Source organism: Triturus cristatus, chromosome 10, assembly GCF_964204655.1.
Source record: "Triturus cristatus chromosome 10, aTriCri1.1, whole genome shotgun sequence".
Classification (NCBI taxonomy): Eukaryota; Metazoa; Chordata; class Amphibia; order Caudata; family Salamandridae; genus Triturus; species Triturus cristatus.
The window spans coordinates 445,138,938-445,164,322 of record NC_140593.1 but is presented as its reverse complement, the minus strand read 5'-3'; the positions used below and the strand labels follow the sequence as shown (position 1 = coordinate 445,164,322).

Sequence of the window (25,385 nt, the reverse complement as noted above, 5' to 3'; positions counted from 1 at the left end):
TCCGCAAGCGGCAATGTGGGATTAAAAGAATGCAGGAGGACATCATCCCGAGGAGGGATTTGAAGAGGCGCACCGAGAGTGTCTTTCTTGTCATTACCTGGAGTGCCAGAGATTGAAGTTTGTCCTGGCGTTCCTGTGACGGGAATGCTTTCCTGTGGATGGTGTCTAGTGTGGCTCCCAAAAATTGCATGCATTGGGATGGTTGCAGGACAGATTTGTCGTGGTTGAGAGTGAGCCCCAGTGACTCGAAGAGTGTCAGACAAGCGTTGGAAGAACTTATCACGCCTTCTTGTGATGGGGACTTGATAAGCCAGTCGTCTAAATACGGGAAGACTTGGTGGTGGAACCGGCGTAGGTACGCCGCCACTGGTGCTAGGCATTTGGTGAAAATGCGTGGCGCCGATTTGAGCCCAAATGGCAGAACCCGAAACTGGTAATGCCTGCCCGCCACCATGAAACGCAGGAACTTCTTGTGGTTGCGGTGTATTGGGACATGAAAATAGGCGTCTTGAAGGTCCACCGACACCATGTAGTCGTTTGCGTTGAGTAAATGCAAAACCTCCTGTATGGTAATCATTCGAAACGACTGTTTTTTCAGAAATTTGTTGAGATTTCTGAGGTCCAATATGGGTCTCCATTTCTTCTCTTTCTTTCGGATGAGAAAGAAATGGGAGTAGAACCCTCTCCCTCGTTGGCTGAGGGGAACTTTTTCTATAGCTCCCTTTAGAAGCATAATCTTTATTTCTTGGAGTAATGGGCGTAGGTTTTTGTGAGCCCTTTGGCGGGGAGGAGTTTGAGGAGGAATTTGTGTGAATTCCAGGGAATGGCCGAATTGTATTAATTGAAGGACCCATCGGTCCGTAGTTATCGTTTGCCAATTTTTGAGAAAATGGGAGATTTTTCCGCCAATCTTGTAGGGTGGAGACAAGTTTGAGCCCGGCTGCATCTGGAAGTCATTGCCGCCGCGCGGCACCTTTTTGTCTTCCTCCTCTGTTACGAAAGGAAGTTTTGTGGTAAGACGACTGTTGTCGCTGCTGAGATTGTGGACGGTACTGCTGGGAAGAGGAGAAAGAGGAACGCTGTTGAAAGTCTCCTCTGGAGGAAGTCTGGCCTCTTCCTCTTGACCCACGAAAGGAAGGGTTCCGAGATTGCAGAGACCCCAGGGCTCTGGCAGTGTCTGTATCTTTTTTGATACCTTGCAATGCCTCGTCAATAAGAGAACCGAATAGAAACTGGCCATCATAAGGCATGTCCAGGACTTTTGTCTGGACCTCCGGCCTGAAAGAAGTTGCCTTGAGCCAACCCTGGCGCCGGAGAGCAGCCGCACCAGCCAGCTGTCTAAAGCCTGTGGAAGCAATATCCATTGCACAGTCTATCAGTTCCGTGGCAGATCGCTCACCCTCCAACAGAATCTTCTTTGCCTCTTCTTTTAAGTCAGAAGGCAAATCCGCTAGATATGGGGCAATGTCCGCCCACATTTGTCGGTTGTACCGTCCCAATAGTGCAGTAGCGTTGGAGGCACGCACTGTCAAGGCTGACATAGAGGAGAAACGTTTCCCTATGTTATCCATACGTCGCCCTTCTTTATCCGGCGGAGCTGTCAACAGCGCAGCTGGGTTGTTTGACCTCCTCTGCGCAGCCTGAGTGATAACCGAGTCCGGCTTTGGATGGCCTGTAAGACAAACCGGAGCAGTGTCCGGAGCTTTATACTTCTTGTCCAGGCGTGGTAGAACCGGTGGCATTGATGAAGGGTTCTGCATTATCTTTATGCCCTGGTCCCAAATATAATCTATTATCGGAATTGCCCGGACGGTCTTCTTGAAGGGTTCCTTAAAGTCATATAAGAAACAGTCCTGTTGATGCGAAGGCATCGGGATCTGGAAGCGCTGGGCCGCCCTTTCAATGATGTTGTGGAAACCGCCGATGTCGTCGGGCGGTGAGTCGGCTGTGGTAGGGACAGGCGAAACAGGAGCCGGAAGGATGTAATCGTCCCATTCATCTTGTTGGGATTGAACGTCCTGGAGTTCTCCTTCCTCAGGTTCCTCCTCCTCCTCCTCTTCCTCGTCGTCCGTGGCGGGCCGAGGCGGAGGTGCCGTCCTCTCCAAACGCAGTGGAGGCGGTCGTGGCCGTGTAGCCTCCTCCTTGGAAGGCCCCGCAGGCATCGGTGGAGGTGCCGGAGTCGGAAAACGCTGCTTATAGTCCGTTATTAAGAGCTGAAGGTCTGTGACCAAGGTTGCCGGTAGACACACCATGGAAGGTGGAGGCGGCATGTATTCTCGATGAGGAACCTCCTCATAATCCTGGGGATTGTCTTCGTAATCCGAGACATCCTGGTACTTCACATGGAGTTGTGATGGACTAGTCGCTGCAGGAAAGAGACTAGCGTCGTCCGAATCCTCCTCTTCAAAGAGGCGAGTGGGAGGCAAGGTTGAGACCTTACTGGGCGAAGTGAGGGCCGGAGTCAATGCACGCTTGGTTATTTGTACATGCACAAATGTACTCTGGTCGTCCGTGTCCATACTCCTCAAGGGGCTCGATGGTATAGCTGTAACCGACGTTACAGGTATCAATGCCGTCGACGGGATCGTCGTCGGGGTCGTCGTCAACGACGAGGATGATGAAGACGGTCTCCTCGTCGACGATGACGTCGACGATGACGTCGACGACGGCGTCGTCGGTGATATTCCCGCCGACGGTGTCTTCGTCGACGACGGTGTCTTCGTCGACGACGGTGTCTTCGTCGTTGATAGCTTCGTCGACGATGTTGTCGTCGACGATGATGAAGCTCTCGTCGACGGTGTCGTCGTCGTCGACGCTCCCGTCGACAGCTTACTCGACGACGCCTTTTTTATGGCTAACGTCGACGGGATTGACTTGCCTGCCGTCGACGATGGAGTTGTCGTCGTCGAGGACATGGAATGGGATGTCATCGTCGATAGAGTCGTCGTCGACGATGTAACTGAAATCGCTGTCGAAGGAGATTTTCTCGTCGACGCTACTGTCGACATTGTTGTCGTCGACGAGGTGGCAATAGGCTTTTTGAAGGTGTGGGGCATCACCTTAGGAGACGAGCTCCCTGGAACAGGCGAATCCTGGACCTCTGAAGACTTTTTCTGCGTCTTCTTTTGAGGTGGCTGCGACGAAGGGCCCGGCGATGCCACCCTTGGTCTTTTAGATGAGGAGTGAGACGCAACTGAAGAACTCTCACTCTCCTCAGAGGCCACATCCTCCTTGTCCTTTAGCCTTTGCAGCCAGATTAAAAGGCGCCCCTCTCGGTCTTTCAAGGTCTTAGATGAGAAAGTCCGACATACCTTGCAGTCCTTAGAACTGTGACTGGGATAGAGACAATACAAGCAGTCCTTGTGTTGGTCGTCGATATGTAGCCTCTTTTTTCCACAAGAGGCGCAGGGCCTGAATAAACCCTTCTTAGGTGTATCAGCCATGCTGAAAATCCAGAATGTTGAGAAGAAATGCTGTCAAATCCAAAGAAATGAGCAGAGCTCAGTGGAGACTCCCTTAGCACGACGTGCGGTAGAAAATCTGAGGGACTAGAGCTCCTACCAGGAAGGTTCTAGAGGGTGGTGTTAGCTGATTGGCTCTGGCCAAAATTTGGTCCTTTTTACATAAGGACGTGGATAGCTTACTAAGCTAAGGCCTCTGAGGCCTATGACTGTCTTATGTCTTCTGGACATTACTTTGTTATTTACCGGTGACTCCCATTCCCGACGACGGGGAATGATTCAGGCATGTGAATCTATGAAAGATACCCTAATACTGGATAACACCAATCTATAACGCAATTTACCACAGGAGCACTTGCACTTTACCACTTATCAGCAGTGAGAAAAGTGTGCAGACACTACGCCAGCAAAAACAGAGTCAAAACCGGGAGGTCAGAAAGCAAAAATTCAGGGGAAACACGCCAAAAGATGGCAAGTCTAACAGGAGGCCACATCTAAATATAAAAGACTCATAGGAAGGAAAAGCCCTAAAAATAGATCTTGTGGGATAATCTACTACAAACCCTAAAAAACAGTATGTCAGATTTCGGAATCTGGCGATTCGGAGGAACAAATGTGGTCCTATGATTAATGCCTCCCCAGATGGGGTGGCTCATCCGTTAGGGCGGAGGAGCATCGCCCCACAGCTTTCTCGCAGTGCAAGACACAAACCTAAAATGAGAAAGCAGAAGGGTTTGCTTGGGTGCGGGCGGGTCTGGTTTAGGGAAGGAGTGGCTTGCCCACTGCTGAGGGCACTGACTGGGGCCGACCAAACCAGTCATGCGCACTCTGCCTTTTCTCCATGTAGGCTGCATGCAGCCTACAAGGAGAAAATGGGCTCCCCATAAGCGCCTGGCTGGTCGGCGTCCCGACCAATCGCAACGCTGCCATTGCAGCATTGGCTTAAGGGAGGGAGGCTGCCTGCGTCCTGTCCCTGCTGGAGACAGGAAAACAGGACCCGGCGAAAGATACGTTTTTAAAATTTATTAATTCCCTCACCCACGCAACCCCCCCCTCCCCCCTGCGAATAATGCTGGTCGCGACTGCTCCCCAGTTGTATCGGTGCTGAATGACCTCTCAAGTTGGATATCTTCCAGTTGATCAAAATTTTTTTGGTTAGATTAAGTTTATTTATCACTTTCAAATGTGAAACAGGGTAATAGTCCAGGATCAGACAGAGTTCTCTCAAATTGGTACATACAGGAACAATGAAAATAGCGGTTTTCATTTTGTTTTGCTAATGTTGGTCATAAACAAGTACTGTTATTCCTGATATTCTGAAATTCTATTTTTTCAGTACCCCCATCTGACCAATTCTGATCGTTTGGTATTCAGGGCATCGTCAAATAAGTTAAGCATGGACAGTATTACGCCAATGGTTAAACCAAGTGAAACAATTATGTACTTCTAAGGACACAAATGAGGTATACCTATGATAAAATTGCCAAATCACATTTTGGGATTCTCTAGCTGAAGTACTGCAAGTGGCTAGCAAGAAAGCCAACTTGGAATTCATCTTGAACTCTAATAAGAGTTGCAAAATTAAAATCAGCCTGGGTCGACAGCTTTATTGTGATATTTCCCCTTAAAATGAAGTCTCCACTTGCACTATTGGGGTTAGGTGCGCTTCCACTAGGGGAAACATTCCTAAAATTGCTTAAGAAAATGCTTTGTGGGTCTGTGCTTATGCATTGAAGATGCCAGACTAACAGTTTCACAAGTTGTCTGTTCTGATCTATTAAATACGATTTCTAAAGAGAGCAAACCGCTCCTAGCATAACTACAAATCGACTTCCAATGCTGTTCATATTTAGGGACTCTGATCTTAAACTTCCAATTTTGCAGTGGTTAAGGATAGTCATTCTTCCACCTGGCTCGCTCGGTTTATAGAAGGTTAAATCACGTAGCCATGGTAGTTTTTCATAAAGTCAAATTGTTCTGATAAGGGGGTAGGTAATACAAGTCCTCCATTGTTTTATCTGCTTACTGGACCTAGGAGTAGCATCAATTGTGTATTGTGAAAATATCCACACTTTAAAATTTCTGTTGCAGTAACCTTCCCATCCACATATTTAATGTTATAGTCCAACATGTTTAGGAGAACCAGTTAATAAAATGCTCAAGTGATCGGGCATACAGTTTTGAAAGCTGCATTAGACATTTTACATAGTAGTTTACATTTTTATTTTGTTTGCTTTGCTCACTCGGATGGAAAACTGAACGGTTGTAAATGCCATTTCCTTCCTGGCAGTTATTATTAGTAAGTTTATAACAATTCCTATTGAGAAATATTTGAACCTAAAAGGGAGACTGGTTTTAGTAGGATCGGTCTGGGTTGCTTTCTGTTTGACAAAGATCAAACTGGTACTTTTCTGTGTGGTGTTCTAGAACCAAATAATTGGTTGTGGTGCCCATCTACCATATAAGAAAACGAGTAGCCCCTCCCCCTCGAGAAAGTAGTAATACTTATATTACGTATTCTTTGCAACATCGGAATAAAATATAGTACCGGACTGAGAAGGGACTGTTACAATGGAACCCAGTGCACTGTAGAATTGTACTATTTGTGTATTTCTTTTATTAGACTGAGCATGCCACACACAGCACTTCTAAGTTAACATCCTACATAATAAACCTCTTAAATACATTTTACAATTTACCTCTTGGGACTGGTTAATGTTTTTATAATCCTGTTAACGAACTCATCGCGACCGACATTACAGTGATTATGAAAGAATAACAAATTACCTATGCATCCAGCTTCATCTAGTTCAGCTTCAGGCCCCAGGATTTCCTTCCCTTCTGTTCCTTCTGAAAGAAAATACCACAGAAGAATTAAAATGCATATTTTATGCTAATTCGACACAGTTAAAGTATTGTTTTGTACAGAATATACAGAGTACTTTAATCTGCTTTAAGAAGATTTGTATCTTAAATACTTTAGTCAAGTATTTGCAAAATTAAATTTTAGTAATGTTTAAATAAGTTTGATAAATAGGTTAGGTTGGTAAAGGATCTTTTTTTCTGATTCAAGGTTAGTTACATAATCGCCCTTATGGACTGTAGTCGAACACCATAAAAAGAGTGAGCGTTGCCATGCTCACTGTCAAATGGAAACCGTTGGTGGTCATAGTGACTCCATACTAATGCCAATATGTCGAATAAGAAAAAACTGAGGGGAATTCAACTAATGTAGCAATGGGTTTGACTCCACTTGATGGTATTTGTGTAACATTATGTAGCACCCGAATGCGCACAAGGAGAATTTAAAAAAAAAGACTAAACCCTCAAACAGGGGATACCAAGGGCTTCAGCCGGCACCAGGTTCAAATCCAGGATCTTTGGACAAGGTCATACCGTAAGCGCAGTGAAAAGAAAAAGGCACCAAATTATATACCCCTCCATTCGACAACACTGTAGGTATCGTGAGTATGCTTGGACCATCCTTCAATCAAATCCCTAATTACACAACATTTCAAGTGATATGGGGAGTTTGGAGGCCTATACAACTTTTGAAAAGTAGAGCAGGCCTGGTTTACTAGGCTTTTATTTTATTTTAATCACTGTTCTTTGTGGGAGGTTAGATTTCAAAAGGGTTGTGATGAAATTTGAAAAGCCCAGGTCGGAATGTAAGGGCCCCTAAAGGGCATCCAATTTTGTACACTTCAGTTTCCCCTCTGTTCCACTAGTCGGTGACCACCCACACACCACCGTAAGGACCCTTACTGCGGATATTTTAATACATAACAGAATACATCATAGAAACACTAGATGGTGCTTCAGAAAATTGTACTCTTCAGTATCACAGGCATAATAGAAGGAGCATATGCAATACAAAGAATTGCTCTTCTGTGATGTTGAAAGCAGCTAAGTGGTGGAAGAAATATACAGATACTTTAGGGTTAATGCAGCCAAAATAGGGCCCTTCAAATACTAAAACAAAGTCACATTATAATACTGATCATGCAGAAAGAGGGCGTCCTTGTTTTAATTGAGCAACCTGTAAGCAATACTTGATAAGGTTGTAATTAATGGTAGGACTGAATGCATATCCTATTTTAGAATTCTAAGAAATAAGTAGTTTACCCGTAACACTAGTTTGCAGCTTCACAGCCAATATAAATTCAAATGGCATGCAGCAGCCCCCCCATTAGTCTACTAGCTCGGTTCAGTATTTTAATTTTTTTTATTACCAAAAAGTTGTAATTGTGGCTGTGAGCCATCTGTGCATCTGAAAAGAAACTGTCATTTGATAGTTATGAAACAAAGTGGCCATTGCCTTATGTCCTTCAGATTATAGCGTCGTGCATAATCTTTATAAATGTGCATCTCTGCAAAAGTAATATTTTATTTTCCAAAATCCTCAGAGATCTGCATCAGAAAAATAGTTCTTGACATACTAACCCCTAAGGAGAATCATCTCAAAACGCTGCATCTAGAAGAAGAAAATACAGGGATGGAGCAAGTCCCATAAGATCATACCTTCACAAATCAAAGCAGAGCGACAGAACAACGTCCAAGAAAGTGAACAAAATGCGCCACAAGTCCATTTTTTTGCTGTTGCAGAAAATCGAATTAGCCAGAAGCCAGTGCTCAGGATCTTCCCGCCAAAAAGAGGAATGTATTAAATGACCGACGCTGTGATGCATTCTTGGACTGAAATACTTAAAATACTTAAAGGATCAAAGTTAAAATTCGATGGCACATAATTTACTCCTCTCCCTTCTCTTTTATAGCAAGATTACAGTGGGCTTTTTTGGCTCCTTGAATTTTAGAGTTAATCCCCACCCAAGCTCGTAAATAACTATTCCATGATGGAGTATGTTCTTTTGTCATAGCCTGTAATTATATCTCATTTGCATGCGAGTATAAGCTACAAGACATACTTGCAAATCTAGCAAAGCATAGTTAACTGAAATATTAAGTCTTTCAGGGTTAAGGGGCTGTTTAGGTATACTAATTGCAATCCATTGGTCTCGTAAGAATGGCCGTTGTTGGCATATTGTAAAGTTTCCCTATTTAATGTTTGGACATTTTTTTTTTTTTATAAGTCTTCACGTTCTTTGTAGAGCTATTGCTACTTGTGTGGCTCAGAACGGTTGATCGGAACATTGTTGCCAAAGCGTTGAACCAATGCCCACAACATAACCACCCCCTTAATTTGGGAACTTGAGTTGATTTCTTGATTTACAAACCTGGCATAGTCTGTGTTTATGTACAGTATTCAAGTATACCCATTTTGCATTTTTCTGGCAACTTAACACGTCTCTAAGGCACTAGTAGTTTTAAATATAACATGGCAAATTGTTTAAAGTTAATGGTTGAATTCCCACTGAAGTCTGGAATTCCCACTGAAGTCTGGAATAGATTATCCCCTGCTTTTTTAGGTGTCGCCTGCGTTGCAGCGCAGGCGGTGCTCGCTCGCGAGAGATTTTTAAAGAGGGATTTCAGAAAAGGGCTTTAAGCCCCGTCCCTCATTTCCATTGGCTGGCGTCACTGTTTATGCTAAATGGTGGCCTGCCATTGGAAATTAGCGGTTTGCGTTGCCTCCCTTTTGTCTTTTGGTCCGGCCGATCCGGACTTTCTCGTCTGCTTTGCTGCTGTCGCAAAGCACTTTATCTTCATGGGTACCATCTGTTTTCACTCAGCTCCGTAAACCCGGGGCTGAGTGAAAACAGATGGCGAGCGCTTGTTTAAGACTTGTGTCCTGCTTCTTCGCAACACAATATTTCCAGGCTTCTTTGCTTATCATGGGGGTCGCTGAAAAAGCGCTGAGCGGAGTGGAATGGTACCCACGAACTGCAGCGCCTCGAGCCTACGCTAGTGCCAGAAATGAACTACACGGTTGCTTAAATGGCAAAACGAAAGAACGTTACATTTCCAGAAACTAACCAACAAAGAAATGCAACTCCGCATTATAAATTACAAACAACCAAGCCAGCATAAAATAGGGAAATGAAACCCTGACAAGTTAAAATTAGCCTGCAGTGACGCCCTTTAAAGCGTGTGTGTCAAAGTGTAGAAATCGCCTTAATAAAAAGTGGAGCCTCCTAAGAGGCTGTTGAGCGTGCATGGGGCGTGGACTCCCTTCAAGACACTGTCTTTACATCACCTGTAGGTCCCATGAAGGCTGCTGCCCAATGACGACCCTGCTTTCATCAGTTCTTCTGCCTGTTATCTTAGTTTTCTGATTCAGCTGTCACGTGACGTAGAATAAGTTTTAGAAGCAGCTGTCACCTCGCGGATGAGAGGGCTCATCCTGCAGCTGGTAAGACCCAGACTTCAAACATAAATCATTTACCTTAAGACCCCCGTATCCTGGGATTGTTAGAAACCCCATTCTACCCCTGTAGGTCCAGGCGGCGGTTAATTTAAGGCTCTCCTTGACCCTTCCCTCCCCCCGAATTGATGTCCGAGTGAGAGAAAGAGCATGCGAGAGAGAGAGAGAAAGAAAAAGTGAGAACCAGAAAGAGAAGGACAGAGAGAAAGAGACAAAGAGAAACTGAGTGAGCGTTTGAATTAAACCAAGAGAGAGAAAGGGAGCATTTTCACTAATTTCGGTAAACGCCTACTGCCCCATTAAAAGTACAGTCTCCCCTCAGACACGCTCTACTGTAAGCGGTGCAGGGGCTGACCATTCCGTGCGTGGTACGCCTGCCTAGAACTCCATGTTCTGTCCTGACGTCATTTATTTTCAGGCTACGGAGTTTAGGCGTGGTTCTATTTAAAGAAATGCAGACTTTGCAGCTATGCCAAGAAATACATGTAATAACCCTGTTTATTACATAGAGACTGTCCCCGCGGTGAAGTGCCCATTACAAGTATAGCGCCTACCTCAGATGCGCCCCCTTCGGAAGTGCTGGTACTGGAGGCTGTCAGAAGAGGGAGGCAGGAAGACATTATTTCGGAGCCCCTTAAGCGTCCCACAGTGCAAAATGTATTTCTATTTTTTTTAACCCTTCAGTTTCTAAATGCTGAGGCAGATAACCTGGCGGTACAGCTAGATGGCACTACGTGCCGGACCTGCCATGTTTTCTTTCTTTATATTTGGAAACAAGATGCTTGTGCAGGTCTAGGTGTGGCCGGAATATTATTTTGTGACCTGGTTCCTGCTAAAACTTCAACACGTCTGCTGGTACTGCCCTGTTGACACATGCCCTCACAGGGTAGTGCCACTCCACAGTAAAAGTAAATTTCCTCTTCTGAAACGTGGCCTGCTGAGAAACGCTGGACCCATTTAATAAAACTGTATCAGTCCTATTAACAAACACTGGTCTTGCCCCATTAAATGTTTTGCAGCCCTGCCCGGCAGATATGTAGCACGCACTGTCACCCGGGAGGGTATCTTGTAGCCGAGGCGGGAGTTTAGCCAAGTCCTTGGCGCAGTGCGACTACTCGAAACAGGGTCGGCTTTAGCGCTGGTGGCGTCCAGTGTGACAATGTTACTTGCGCCCCCCCCCCCCCATGACCACCTCCACCACGGATTCTCTCACTAGCACCCTTTAACAATGTCCAAGTCTCCATAACCACTCTCTCAGATGCATTGAATTCATTATATAGCGCTACTCATACCAGTAATGTATGTCAGAGCACTTTGCATCACACACACATTGCACAGACAATCAATCATACTTGTGTAAATCAGTGTATAGGAAAAGTTACATAAGCCAAAGGACTAAAAGTGTAGGAGTCACATATCATCCATACTGGTAGGCAGTATAGTTTAGGAGTGCTTGGTGTAGAGAAGCACAAACTCAGTCGAAAAAGAAACAGCATAGTTGGGAGTTCTCTTTAATAAAAATCAATTCCTACCCAAATTAACCCTTTTTGCAATATTAATCAATGTTCTATACTTTGCAGAGTGTATGCAGTTCTATGTTGAATGTTAATACCTCACTATTCTATATTAGGACTTTAAGTTATGAATTGCAAGAAACAAAAGGACGGCGCTTTTAAAAGCAGTAACCTGCCGATTTGTTTACATTAAATGCACTCTAATCTACTTGGTACAGGTTCTTTGCAGTAGGCATATTAACCCTCTGTGCTACCTTCACATGAGTCAAAAACCTCAACTACACAAAACTCTGATCTCTGGCCAGGAAGAAGATTAATCACAGGAGTTATCTTGACATTTTTGTGAGGCCCGCAATTGCAGGAGGAAAGGAACGCGGCAGCAGGTGCTTTAAAAGCATAATAAAGTTGCGAACACGGCACCCCAAGGAAGTCCGCGCCCGGTGCGATTGCACAGGTCGCACCACCCTAGAGCCGGCCCGGACTCGAAAAGCTTGGCTTTCAGAGTAGGTTATGTGTAATGGCAAATCGTTACACAGTTTAGGAGCGATGTGGGAGAAGGCACACCTGCCAGATCTGGGTTTCCCAATGTGTGGCATGTGTGCAAGTAGGAGTCCGGACGAGCGCAGGTGGCTGGAAGACTGGTGAACGCAGCTTTGATTGTTGAGGTCTGCTATGGGCCACTGGAATTATGCGATCAGCGGATGTGGCGATTTTCCACATAATTATAGCCTTGCCGCTTTTGCCACATAGTCCATTGTCTGCACATAATCTGCAGATTTGAATCAAAAAATGTTTTGTTTCTAGCTCAAAGGGTTCAAAACTTACTCAAAATCCAGTGACACGTGTTGCTGTGCAGTGAAAAGCCCCTAGCAAAGCTGGACATTTTTGTTTTGTGTTGCTAAATTTGGGTATTAAAATAGTACTAATGAGGTCATATCAATTCCCAGACAGTGTTACCGAGTTTAACAAGCATCTGCAATTACGCGAGTTTGAGCTATTGGCACTTTAAATGAGAATGCCTTTTATTTATGTTTTGGTTTTAAAAACATAAATAAAAGGCATTGTCATTTACAATGCCAATAGCTCAAAGTAGCGTAAATGCGAGACCTATTGCATTGCAGATGCTTGTTGTTACATGGTGCGGTGTTGTCCTTTTGTATGCTCTCAAGCCCGGACTGGGAACTCAAAGCAGCCCTGGCAATTTTGTCAAACCAGCCCCTGGGGTGCCAGGGGATGCAAGTGTGGGGGTACTGCTGTGTTTGGTACTGGGGGCTGATATTGCAGCACCATTACCAAACTGGCCCCCAACCCTTTCAGCCTCCAGGTGAACCACTTGATGCTCGCTATGTCCAGTCCTGCCCTCTATGCTCCAAAACCGGGCAGGAAAATGGTGAATGGATAAAATGAGCAGTCATGAGAGGTTTGTTGCAAAGGTGTTAAAGGCAGAGGCTACTGCTGGCACCTCTGCTGTCATTTCTAGCTCCCCATCAGTTAATTTCAGATAGCACAGCGGGTGCTTTAGGAAAGACAGAGGAAAGAGGAAATGCAAAGGAGAGCGAGATGAGAGAAGAAAGGGTGCGATTCCAGGCTTGATCATTTATGTCAGGGTTGCATAAGGCTTCCAGTCCGGCTCTGGTAACAAACAGCAGTCTTCTAAATGTTCTTTTAACATACACTATCTAGTTTGGGAATAAAAGAGCGCACACATTTAGAAGGCAAGTTGATAAATTAACATGTGAGCCTTCCTGATATCTTTAACTAGAGTGCAAGTGAGGGAAAGGCTAGAGTTACCCACCTCGTACTGGAAGGGTTAGAAGGAGGACGATTAGCAAACAAAGGGTAAACTAGGGAACATTTAAAGATATATACTAAAAAAAGCACAATAGAACACAACGTGGACAACGTTAAACTTAGTCTTCAAAGATATTTCACTTTGTAAGCCCAACTGTGTCCTGGTCACTTCCTAGATAATTATCTCAACAAATTATTCAGGAATCCATTGAAGCAGATGTCTGGTCATGGCCATTTCAGACAGCTGGGTTAACTACCAATGGTAATTACAGTGTAGTCTAAGATTGCCATGTATGTAATGGTGAAGGTCGACTACTACCTACAAATGACTAGTACAATGGTGGGATAATCAAGCATATTGCTTGGGTGATCCTTTCCAAATCGAACTATTAAGACTTATTGGCTGCCTTACTACAAGGTACACCCGAAAATCTTTTTAATCTCTGTGTATAGTGGATTGTGAAAACTTTCTATAGAGGCACACATCCAAAAGACATGCCAATGTGACCCTTTCCGATCACATCCCCTTCAACACTTTCCCAAGTGCACCACCACAAAAACCTATAAACCACTTACCAGTGGAATTCAAGCCATGAGCTGGAGCAGGTAGCTTCATTCATCAATCTGAACTATTCATCCTCCTCAAAGCCTTTTTAATTTCTTCTTTGAATCTAGGCCTAATTTTTTTTGAATTATTTCCATCTCGGTGGCCTGGATGCCAGTTGAGAAATCTATAGATACCATGCGTCTTAATTTTGTATCTGGTCCATCAATGTCAGTACGGGGTTTAAGGCTTCTGTATTCTCATCATCTTTCAGCCGAAAGTTATGAAACTTTTGTAGGTAATTATAGAAAGGTTATGGTGGACGGTGCTTAACTTTTTATTGAGATGCTCAAATGTAATTAGTTACTCTTAAAAATTGCAAAAGATATGTTCACATAGAATGATGCAAATCTTTGCTACCCAGAGCTGTTTTCCCAGGGAGGTGGGGTGCACTGAAAAGCTCAATTTCAGGGATGAAGAAAATACCCTTTACATGCAGATGCTGTCAACTATGAGGGTACGGGAAGTTTAGGATAGTGCCAAGCCTCTCTAAATGTACGTATCTTGCATTAGACTGTCCCAATTCAGTGACTCCCACTGTTAACAATTTAAAGGGTTTCCTTTCCAAGCCTAGGGTGACTTGATCTCCATGTGTTGTGTCTGTCGAGCAAGAGAAACCATTTTTAACGTCCCTTTAGCTTGCAAGCACAAACAATACCTTTAAAGTTTACATTAAAAGAGTTCTTCAGCATAATACGATTGGTTCTGTTGGTGCAATTTCCATTGCAGCGATGGTAATACACGTAATACATTTTTAAAGGGTAAACTATTAAAAAGTGCAAAACGTGTGGTACGCGATTTTTTTTTTTTGAGTACTTGTCTGCCACTTGAACACTTCTTAAATATTCTCACGTGCTATTTCTAACTCTTTGATATGCATACTGTTAAAGTTGGTTCAATGCACTTTTCTAAATGAGATAAAACAGCAAAATATCGAATTAATGTAGCACAAAGTGCTAAGTAGATACTGGCAATGTTTTACCTCTTTCAATGAATAGTCTTACGATATCCCTACTAAACAGTACCCAGATCATCTGGAATTTCCCAATTAGGCACACCTGCTATTAATGTACGCCAGATTTGGTCTCCATAATTTTACTTTAACAGTCTCGTCAGATTTCTGCAGCTGAGCCATAACCGACTTAGGCCCGCATTACGAACCTGGGGTAGTGGCATTGCTCCTGGCGGTATGGAGGTATAAAACTTCACCAGGCCACCAGTTTCATGTTAATACCACAACCAAGATTATTAGGTGTATGACTACAAGGGGACATTTCAACGTGTGTGGCTTTGCACATGGTAAAACTGCTGATCAATGGGGGAAAATGACTAAGGGGTAGCCTGGCTCGCATTCGACCCCTCCAACACCACAGGGTTGGCACACAATGTGCAACCTCTTGCCCGGCCCCTGAGATTGCCTCCTGAAGCCTCTCCTCCCAACCCTCCATCAAAGCACCTCAGTTCAGTTCTGCCACATGCTCAGAGCAGGCGATAAATCTCACCAGATCGATCCCCGGAATTGGGGATAAAGATAGGAAGTCTGTATACCGGTGTCCACATATGTTTTTGTCCACAGATTGGGAAATAATCGTGATGGTAAGATTTAGGCCATCAGTTACCTACTGGAACAGTTATTTTCATCTCCGGTATCTCAGACTTGATTCCTGCCATTTCATAATTTGGTGCTTAATTAAAAGGGCTCGTAAAAAAAACTAGGCTGTGTATTGCATACGGAATCGCTGGGGATTCAGCCATGTCCCAGTACATAGACATCCTTCCTTCAGGCTCAATATCGATACCAAGATTATGCAAAACTGCCAAGAATGTGACTCCAAAAGACTAACATAGGTCATCGCCACAGAATATGCCCTCAAGCCATTGGGTGAAGGCCTCAACTAAAGGAGGCCAAAAAAATCAGTAATAGGGACAATCCCTTCCAAACTGGAGAAAAATCCTTTCTGGATTGCACAAAAAAATTGCACAGCTGGAAGCAGTATTTCCCCATACGGGTCAGCAAGAAAAACATAGAATGCCAAATATTTGCTTGCCGATTGGAATGGTTCCCTCGATTTGCATCACTTGGGGAACAATCTTTGCGGCCGTTTATGTCCGAATACATGGCACCCCTTCCTTAGCAGTTGTTCCGGATGTATTGAAACCGATACAGAAAGAGTACGGGGCAGGACCTGCCCTAGACTTGGGAATGAAACTGGTGGGTAATTTTGCCCAAGTCTCTGCAATCATGCTGATCAACATAAAGGGGGAGGCAGCAGTGGCGATACACAGCGCCCAAGGGAAACAGCTGCTGTCAATAGGGAGAGAGAGTTCACAAAAATTATGCTGCATTAGGTAGAGAATTTGGAAACAGAAGCAGGGAAGCCACAAATGACCAGCAGCCCTGACAAAGACAACTCAAAGCAACACCCGCTTCGTCTAAAAAGAAATGGGAAAACAAATTCTAAAGGTATCAATTCTGAAAATAATTCACGATCAAGGGGTGGGTCTCCCCAACGGGAGTCCTCTGAAAAGAGGTACAACCCGAGGAATCTTGATAACATTAAGAAACCTGATGAGTATTAGGACACCGATACACGTTCCTTTCGTTACTTTCAGGGTTCATCAAAAAATTCAGAGGGGGGGCGGCGATCCGAACAAAAGTAAGAAGATCAACCAAAGACAAAAAGGGAAAAACATCGCACTTCAGATTATCAAACAGGAAGAGCAACCAAAAGCAAAGCCTCAAATCAAAAAGAAGAAAGTAGCCGGCTTAAAAATCAGACATGCCCAGGTAACTGAGGACTCCGCTTCTGAATGGGGAATGGGCTCTGACTAGGCTAGACAGCGCAGCAGACGGAACAATAGCTCGCCGGAACCTGAAGGATTTTCTGATGACAGCAGTATTGAATGAACATATCCCGGTGGAAACGTCGGATACCAGAGTTAGTGTCCCGCATAGACTACAAAATTGCACTACAAAGAAAGGGGGGACATAAAGAAAGATTAAAGGTCTCTTTTGGGAGAACTTAACATATGAATATGACATACAGTGCTTTGACGCCTCATCAGGGGTAGTAAGCGCTATATAAATGCACCTGAGCTTGTGATGGATTGCCCAAAAGGGTGAAGCATCATTTTGACCGCTTTCTCCAACCTCGTTCCAGAATCTCTAAAACATACATATGCGCAGGAATGGGTGCTAGTGCTAGCTCCCACATTATACCGCAACCATGTAGGGAGGGACGTTGAGTCTACTCACCACAAAATCCCGTTAAAATCTAATCCAAATCCACAGAGGCAGTACCCTATTAAAAACGATGCAAAGTCAGGTAAAAGAGACCTTAGACCAACTCAAATACCAAGGTGTGATTGAGACTTGCACCTCCACCAATAAATAATCATTTGTTTCCAGTAATGAAACCTGACAACACATAGTCTAGCTATAGATAACCGACATTTGAACACATGCTCACGAACATTTGCAGTTCAAAACGCACGGAGTGCCGCATTATTGAATAACACTGTGCGACAAAAATACAAAACTACATTAGATATCTTGAATGGATATGCCACAATATAGCTCCAGCAAGCAGATATCGAGCAGCATTTTCTGCGCTCAGCACTAAGGGAAATTTTTGTTGTTTGCCTCAAGGGTATAAGAACAGCCAGGAGCTATTCTAGGCAAGAGTGTCAGAAATATTACAAACATGCGATGAGGAGGCGGTGTCCTATGTAGACGACGTCTGACAGACGATGAATTACTTGAACACTTGTGCGATTCGCCAATTTGGGCTACATATTTAATTTTTTTTTAAATCCTAAATTGCCCATCTCAATGTCCTGTTTTGGGGATACGAGCTATCAAGTGAAGGCAAGAGCTTGGCAGCCAACTTTTTTTTAGAAAAGTGTGCGCTGCTCCAACCTCCAAAGAAATCGCAAAGGTTTGCAATCCATATTAGGATTTCTAAATGTGGACACATACGTTCTAGATTGTGCAGAAAGAGTAAGACCTTTATACTATTTAATCAGAACCGATTTCACACCACATCAGTGGACACAGCAACACAGATACTCTCCGTTCAGATCAGGCTGACATGATAGCATCTAAACACTTGCACACGTGTAAATTCTAAATACCTGGTGATCCGGATCGTCCTGAGGTTATCATGATATACTTACATCACTTTCAATGAAGGGGAGTCCGTTCCAATTGCATACAAATCACATTTGTACAAAAATGCTAAAATTCGATTTGCAGCAACAGAAAAAATACTGACAGCAGTCTAGTAAGAGAAAGAGCACTAGCACAGGGGAAACATTGTTGTAACCCCAGCACCAACTTTAGAAGCTGTAACCAAAGCGAGCATTCCAAATGCGAAAGCACTGCATCAACGATTGATACAATGGGCTAATCCTCTCACTGAAACAGATTTAGATTTCAGATACGATTCTACATTGAAACTGCAAGCGTTCCTGCAGTACAAACAAGAATACCCTCTCCTGAATGAAATCTTGCCTCTAGAGAAATATGAATACATCATTTACACTGATGGATCCGCTCACCCTACCAAAGGAAGTAAACAACAAAATAGCAAAGCATGTGCGACAGTGAAGGGATTAATGCGTGACAGTAAATTTCATCCCAGCAATACGACTACACAATCTCTAGGAGATTGCACAGCACAGTCGGCAGAGCTGAAAGCCCCAATATTGGCCATAGAGTATACGGATTGGGAATTCCTCACACTGATAGGGTTTGATTAGTTTTACTGTGTGCAGTCTTACAATGAATATCTTCATTACATAACACTCAACCCTCTCTTTGCGTTTTCTAATATCCTCTTATCAGTTGACTATCATTTTCACTCTTCACTGGTTTACACTTCGCTGACCTGACCATGCCAGTAGGAGTCAGCCTAGTTATTTGCAAACCTTTTTTGCAGCAGTATGATAAAGAGGCTCTACCCCCAAACGTTTCTTCTACTTCCGTTTCAGCTGAGCAGTTTTATCTGGTGAGAAGTTTTGTACATAAAGGCATGGGTGCCTTGCAATTTTTGCTGTTGCTTTTACTCCTTCAGAATATATACTGTGTAATCTGCAACCTAAAATCACAAGATGAATCTATTCCACTAATATTCCTAGGGAAGAAGCATTAAACTGACCAACTGCCCCCAGAGAAACTATCTTTTTGGACGAGGCCCGTTTTTGGTTCCAATTCTGCCTTGTTACTATGAACTGTTCATAAGTTTGCTTCTGATCAAAGATTGCTATACAGCACTTTTCTTAATGTATATGAAGAGCACCTAAGAATGCTGTAATTTTGAACTCCTGTGTGTTAACTAATGTTGAATACAGTTCTCTCAATTGTACTACCCCTCTATTGCTTCCCTGGGGAGTATTGAACATTTTTACTAGTTAAAAGTGCATTTTGGAAGCATGTTATCTAGTGTCTTGTGGAACGCAAGCCACTCTGTTCAACAGATATATATATATATATATATATATATATATATATATATATATAAAAAATTAAAAAAGGTTTGCCTTTTGTGGGAAGCACTCGACACAGATTCATATCGCACCAGGGAGCCGCTGCAACCAGCCACAAAACAGGTCATGCTGCGACGCGTTTCGGGCCTTACACCCTGCTCCTTGGTAGCTAACACAAAGATGAACAAACAATCATGCCAGGTGAATTCCTCAATTTATTAGATTGGTTAAGACACGCCCCTTGTGGGCCGGCAGCTCACTCTCTGCCTGTTTAGTGCATCATGGGCCTGGTAGTCTGTTATTCAAACCCAATGTGGGTCGCTTGTGAGGAAACTGGTAAGTTTGTGTAATACCAAAGCTGCAGCACGCTCCCCAATAGTGCGAATCCGTTACTCACGATGACGGCTGCGCCAATAAACAGCCATGGACACGCTGGCAATATCGCGGTGGTGCTTGCCCTCGAACTGGCGGGCAGATTTAAATGAATGAAAGGTTTGCCTTTTGTGGGAAGCAGCTAACACAAAGATGACCAAACACAATCCTGCCAGGTGAATCCCTCAATTTATTAGATTGGTTAAGACACGCCCTTGTGGGCCAGCAGCTCACTTTGTGTTAGCTGCCAAGAAGAAGGGCGTAAGGCCCGAAACGCATCACAGCATGAACTATTTTGTGGCTGGCTGCAGCGGCTCCCTGGAGCGATATGAATCTGTATCGATTGCTTCCCACAAAAGGCAAACATATATATATTCACAGAAAAAAACCATAGGTTTCAGGCACGTTATAGTTAGGAATCGGCATTTAAAAAACCTCAGAAATTCACTGAAAAAACCATAGGTTTCAGGGGTGTTCTAGTTAGCTGGACTTTTCACTTGTACAAAACCATTGAAATTCAGTGATGTCATTTGAGATGTCATCAGTGATGTCATGAGTGATGTCACTGACCATGTCATGAGTGATGTAATATATGACGTCATCAGCAGTGCATTGCGGGCGCGCGAGTTCTAGTTAGCTGAACTAACTATAACGGGGGAATTTCAATGGTTTTGTACAAGTGAAAAGTCCAGCTAACTATAACACCCCTGAAACCTATGTTTTTTTCAGTGAATTTCTGAGGTTTCTTAAATGCTAATTCCTAACTATATCGTGCCTGAAACCTATGGTTTTTTCTGTGAATTTCAAAGGTTTTTTAAATGCTAATTTCTAACTATGCCTACAGAGATAGGACATGTGAAGAAAGAAGAAAAAATGCACAGAAAGAAACAAAAGAAGTGCAGAAAGAAGCAACAGAAGTCCTCAAATACGAAGATAAGTGCAGGAAAAAGGATAACGTGCAGAAAGAACAAAAAGAAGAGCAGAAAGAAGCCTTGTTGAAAAATCATCCTGTACCCTCAACTTTTTCAGACGGAGACTGGTGGTAACTGAGTCTGACTAACCAGTCCTAGAGCCAGTGCTATGTTAAAAGACACTTAGAATACAGTGAAAACACCTACATACACTAGGGAACATTATGCGTTGGGGTCCCCCTGTGATTAGCATGACCTCCTCTGTAAGCCCCTAGTATATAATAGGGCAGGGGGATTAAAACTACCTCTTAAAACAGGCCACAGGGCGTTTTTGCACACGTTAACTCAGGCCCCGTCCCCTCCATTCACCACTGTGTAAACACGCCCTGTGTCCGTTTTTAGTTGGGAGATTAAGTTCATTTGAATCCTGAGGGTCCCTAGGGTCCAACTAGCCCACTAGGTACCTCCAGTAAGTGCCACAGAGCTGCGTTGCAGAGAGGTGTAAAAAGTGGCACGGCCTGGACCACCTCTCTGCAATGCAGCTCAGTGGCGCTTACTGGAAGCACTTGGTGGGCTAGTTAGCCCCCAGGGGCCCTCAGTATTGAAGGGAAATTATATCCCCAATTTAAAACGTGCCATAGTGAGTGTTTGCACACGTCACCTCAGGCCCCGTCCCCTCCCTTCGCCACTGTGTAAACGCGCCCTGTGGCTGTTCTAAGTTGAGAGATTAAGTCCCCTTGAATCCTAAGGGTCCCTAGGGTCAAACTAGACCACTAGGTACCTCCAGTAAGCACCACAGAGCTGCGTTGCAGAGAGGTGTAAAAAGGGGCTTGGCCTCAGAACACCTGTCTGCAGCGCAGCTCCCTGGCGCATACTGGAGATGCCTGTTGGGGGCGCGTTTGCAGAGTGCTGCACGGAGGGGGCATGGCCTCCGGCACGATGCCAGTCTTTTATTTATTTTTATTTTTTAAGAAGGGGGGCTGTGTGGTTCCCCTTCTTATTCTAATTTATTGGCCCGGATGACCCCATCCCCCAGGGCCTGTCTCCTAATTATATTTTTTTGACCCAAATCCCCAGGGCCGGCCACCGATTTTTATTATTTTTAAAAAATATATATTTATAGACACACCTAGGACATGCTGGACAAACCGTACGTACCTATCACCATGACGATTTGCGTGAAATTCATTAAAAGGAGACTATGCATGCAATGAATCCACGTGGAATGTATTTACACCACTAGTGAAGCTCTGACATGTCTGATGACCTACCGTGCCTAATCCCGGTAGACACCCTTGTCGTTTATTTATACAAACATGGGTAGCTATTGACGGGCACATTTAATACACATGCACACCCAGCCATTCAAAGGGGATTCGACAAAAATTCGACCAAAACTATGCAAGAACCCCCCCCTCACGGTTAATAAAACACATCCACTGCCGGATGTGTAATACTTTTTATTTTACTCTCTGGAAAGGGGACGAACATCACTTGAGTCACAGCGCGCTCCTGACAGAGCCCAATGCTGTGTTACACCCACCATTGCCTGCAGAGTGCCACACACCTCTGTGTTGTATTCCACTAGCTAGTGCATATGCTATGACACTCTCTAGCCCATGTGCACTGTAACACCACCCCGTGAATAGGTCATGCCACACTTGTCTTCGCACGGGTTATATTGCCCCACCTAACGTGCCTTCCTCGATGCCTATGTAATAACGCACAGTGCTATGCCATACACATTACAATCTGGGATCCATATCTTTGTCACAGTGCATATGCAACGTTACACTCCCAAGCACATATTTTATATTACAACTTTAGAGCCCAGTTAGGTTGCACAACACTGCCCTGTGCATATTACACTCCAAGGCGCATATCGCATAGCACGCGCTAGTGCTTGTGCTATCTCGCGCTCTCCAATGAATCTGTCATTGCGCACAATGTATTGCATATTATATTTCATGCCCGGTTCATCTTATATCACACTTTTTGGTGCATAGCTTATACCATACACTATATCTAGTTTTCATTTTCAATCGTGCTCTCAGGACTATGCTCTATATAACACTGTGTTCACCTACCCTTTTCACAGGCATTACATTTTGCGATAGGGGGTGGAGGGTCAGGGGGTGTTTCTGCCAAGTGAGCCCGGAGTCACAGTCACAAACGTCCTCTTCTTCCTGAATAAAAGTGAGATTATGCTGCATACTTGTTCATATTTTAAGTAGTTCGCAGAGACACAATGTTTTAAAAACAATAAAGTTCCTAATACCCGCCTTCTCTGAACAGTTAGCTTGCTGCCCCATCCCCCTCCTCCCTATCCTTTGTTGTGTGAATCCATGGACTAGCCTCCTCCCTCCTGCCATGCATGGTCTGATGTGCTGCCACTGCCCTCAATTTAGTATGATGTACCAGTCCACTCCTCCTGCCCTCCATTGCCCAATTCTATGGCCCATCATTGACCTCCTGCTTAAACTCTGCGCTTAGCTTGCTGCCCCTATTCTCCTTCCCCCTGCCCTCCGATGTCTTTGTGCATGCCCCTGCTCCATCCTTTTTGCCCACCATGTCCCATGGACCTGCCACTCCTATCTACTCTGAGTGTTCTGTTGAGCTGCCACTCCCCTCCCACCTGCCTAGCATTGTCAGATGACTGTAACCTGTCCCTGCCACCTCCACCCTGCCTGTCCACATGCCATGCCCCTATCCTCTTCCTCCTGTCCTACATGGTCCATTGTACTGCCACACCCTTCTGCCCTCCCTGGTCTGTTGTGCTGCAACTGCTCCTCCTGCCTGCCCCGTGCGGTCTGTTGTGAGGCCCCTTCCCCTGAACCTTGTCTGTGCACAGGTCCTGACCCTCCCTTCTATCCTCCATCGTCCTTTGTGCATGCCCCTGCACCCTCCTTCTTGCCCATCATAGCCATTGTGCTGCCACTAACCCTCCCACTTGCCATGCATGGTCTTCGGTGCTGCCATGGCCCCTCCCACCTTCCCTGTGTGGTCAGTTAGCTGCCCCTGACCCCCTCCCACCTTCCCTCCATGGTCTGTGTGTATACCATCACAGTCTCACTGTTGCTCTTCATGGTGTGTCTTGCTTCTAGTGCCCATCCTGCCTGACCTCCATGGCTATCTTGCTGCTCCTGCCCTGCCCCCTTGCCCTCAGCCCTCTGTTTACATGTGCAGACCCCTACTCCCTCCCTCCTGGCTTGTCTGTTCCATTGTAATGCCCCTGATCCGTCCCTCCTGCCCTTTATGGTCTGTTATGCTGCAGCTTTCTCTCCTGTCTGTCCATTATGGTCAGCTAGCTACCCTTGCCTCCTGCCCCTCTGTTCTCTGTTGTCCATGTGCATGGTCCTGTCCCCTCCCTCTTGCTTTCTATGGATTGTTGTGCTGCACTCCCGTCCTGCATGCCCTGTGTGGTGTGTTGTGCTGCTGCAAACCCTGATGCCTGCCCTGCAGGGCTAGTTTGGTGCACCTCTCCATGTCCCTCCTGTCCTCTGTTATCCAAGTCCATGTCCCTATCCCATTTCCTTCCATGATCCAATGTACCATACTTGCGAACATTTTGAACTTGGTAAGAGGGAGATTTTGAAAAAAAACTGGGGTATTGATTTTCCCCTTTGAGTTACATTGAAAAAGAGGAGATTGTAGACAGGAGACAGATCAAATAAAGCCCATTTGAGCTTAAAAACATTGGACGTTTCCTGGCTGAATCGGGTCTGTTGGCATGTATGGTTGTACTACCATTGCCTCTTCCTTCTGCCCACAATGGTCTATTACATTGCCACAGCCTCTCTTGCAAGTCCTGTATTGTTGGTTTGTTGCCCCTGCCCCCTCTTCCACTGCCCTCCATAGTCTGTTGTGCTTCCACGGCCCTTCCTGCCTGCTCAGTGTGGTTAAATTGTTGCCTTTGCACCCTCCTACCTGCCTTCAATTTTCAGAGTCCGTGCCCCTGGCCTCTGCCTCTCAATAATATCCTAATGAACAACTAGATTGCTAACATTCTATATTTATTACAAAAGTGTGGAACGCCTGACGTCATCTTGATGTAATCAAAACTAATACCTAGAGCATTTCCTTTAGAAATTACATATATGAGAGGGTCTTATTGGCATCAACATTATGGTTAGTGCTCTAAAAAACTAAAATGAGGACATATTTTCTGAGTTTTCAAATAGCGACAAAGCACTTTTAAATTATTTGTTATCTATATGTTTTTTTATCCAGTTGACCACTTGATTAAATGTTGCACTTAGGGGAGAGGATGTGGTGTTACTTCCAGAACTGCAGACTTTGCAACTGGGGAACCAGGTTGGAGTTTCTGCTTCAGCTCGACATTCTGTGATTCTGGTCAAATCACTTAGTCTCCCCATGTCTACAACCAAAATGAATTTGTTCTTGTGTGATGTAACCAATGCTCATGTAAAGCACTCCAATACCTGACAAGTCTGCACTATATAACACTGCAAAAACACAAAATAAGTGCACACTTCTGTCATTGGGCTATAATTGGGCTACATCTGGGTGATTTTGGGCCACATTTGGGCTCTTTTGCCTCTGGTGGCCATCTTGGGAGATTTATTGGTTATGAAGTTTCCTAATTTCCTCATGTACTGCAGTCTCCTCAGTAGGAAATGCTTTCAGTTTTTTACTTTGATTCCATCATGAAGGTATTCAGATAAGTCACACATTTGCCATAAATTCTGAATGTTAGCACTCTAGTTGCTCATTAGATCACTGTAGTAAAACTACTGTTCACCATGGAAGTCTGCTCCTGGTATTAAAAGTGCATGTTTCAGTCTGCATGTCAGAATATTTTAATGAAATAGAAGAGGATTTGAGAAGTCACTCAAAATGTGCCCTCATTTTCTTTCTTCAGCATTAATCATGATTTCTATGGCAAAATGAACCCCTCATTGTGTT

At 44.4% G+C, this 25,385-nt stretch overlaps 1 protein-coding gene across 5 annotated transcripts in view; it reads right to left on the bottom strand.

Annotated features, from left to right (window-relative positions):
- The window catches only part of ZEB1 (zinc finger E-box binding homeobox 1), a 341,083-nt gene that overhangs the window by 137,730 nt on the left and 177,968 nt on the right, over window positions 1-25,385 (bottom strand). For all 5 annotated transcript variants that reach the window (XM_085631833.1, XM_085631834.1, XM_085631835.1 and 2 more), the window contains exon 3: window positions 6,249-6,311. In XM_085631833.1, coding sequence (XP_085487959.1) covers window positions 6,249-6,311 — 63 coding nt within the window. The remainder of the gene's footprint in view (window positions 1-6,248; window positions 6,312-25,385) is intronic.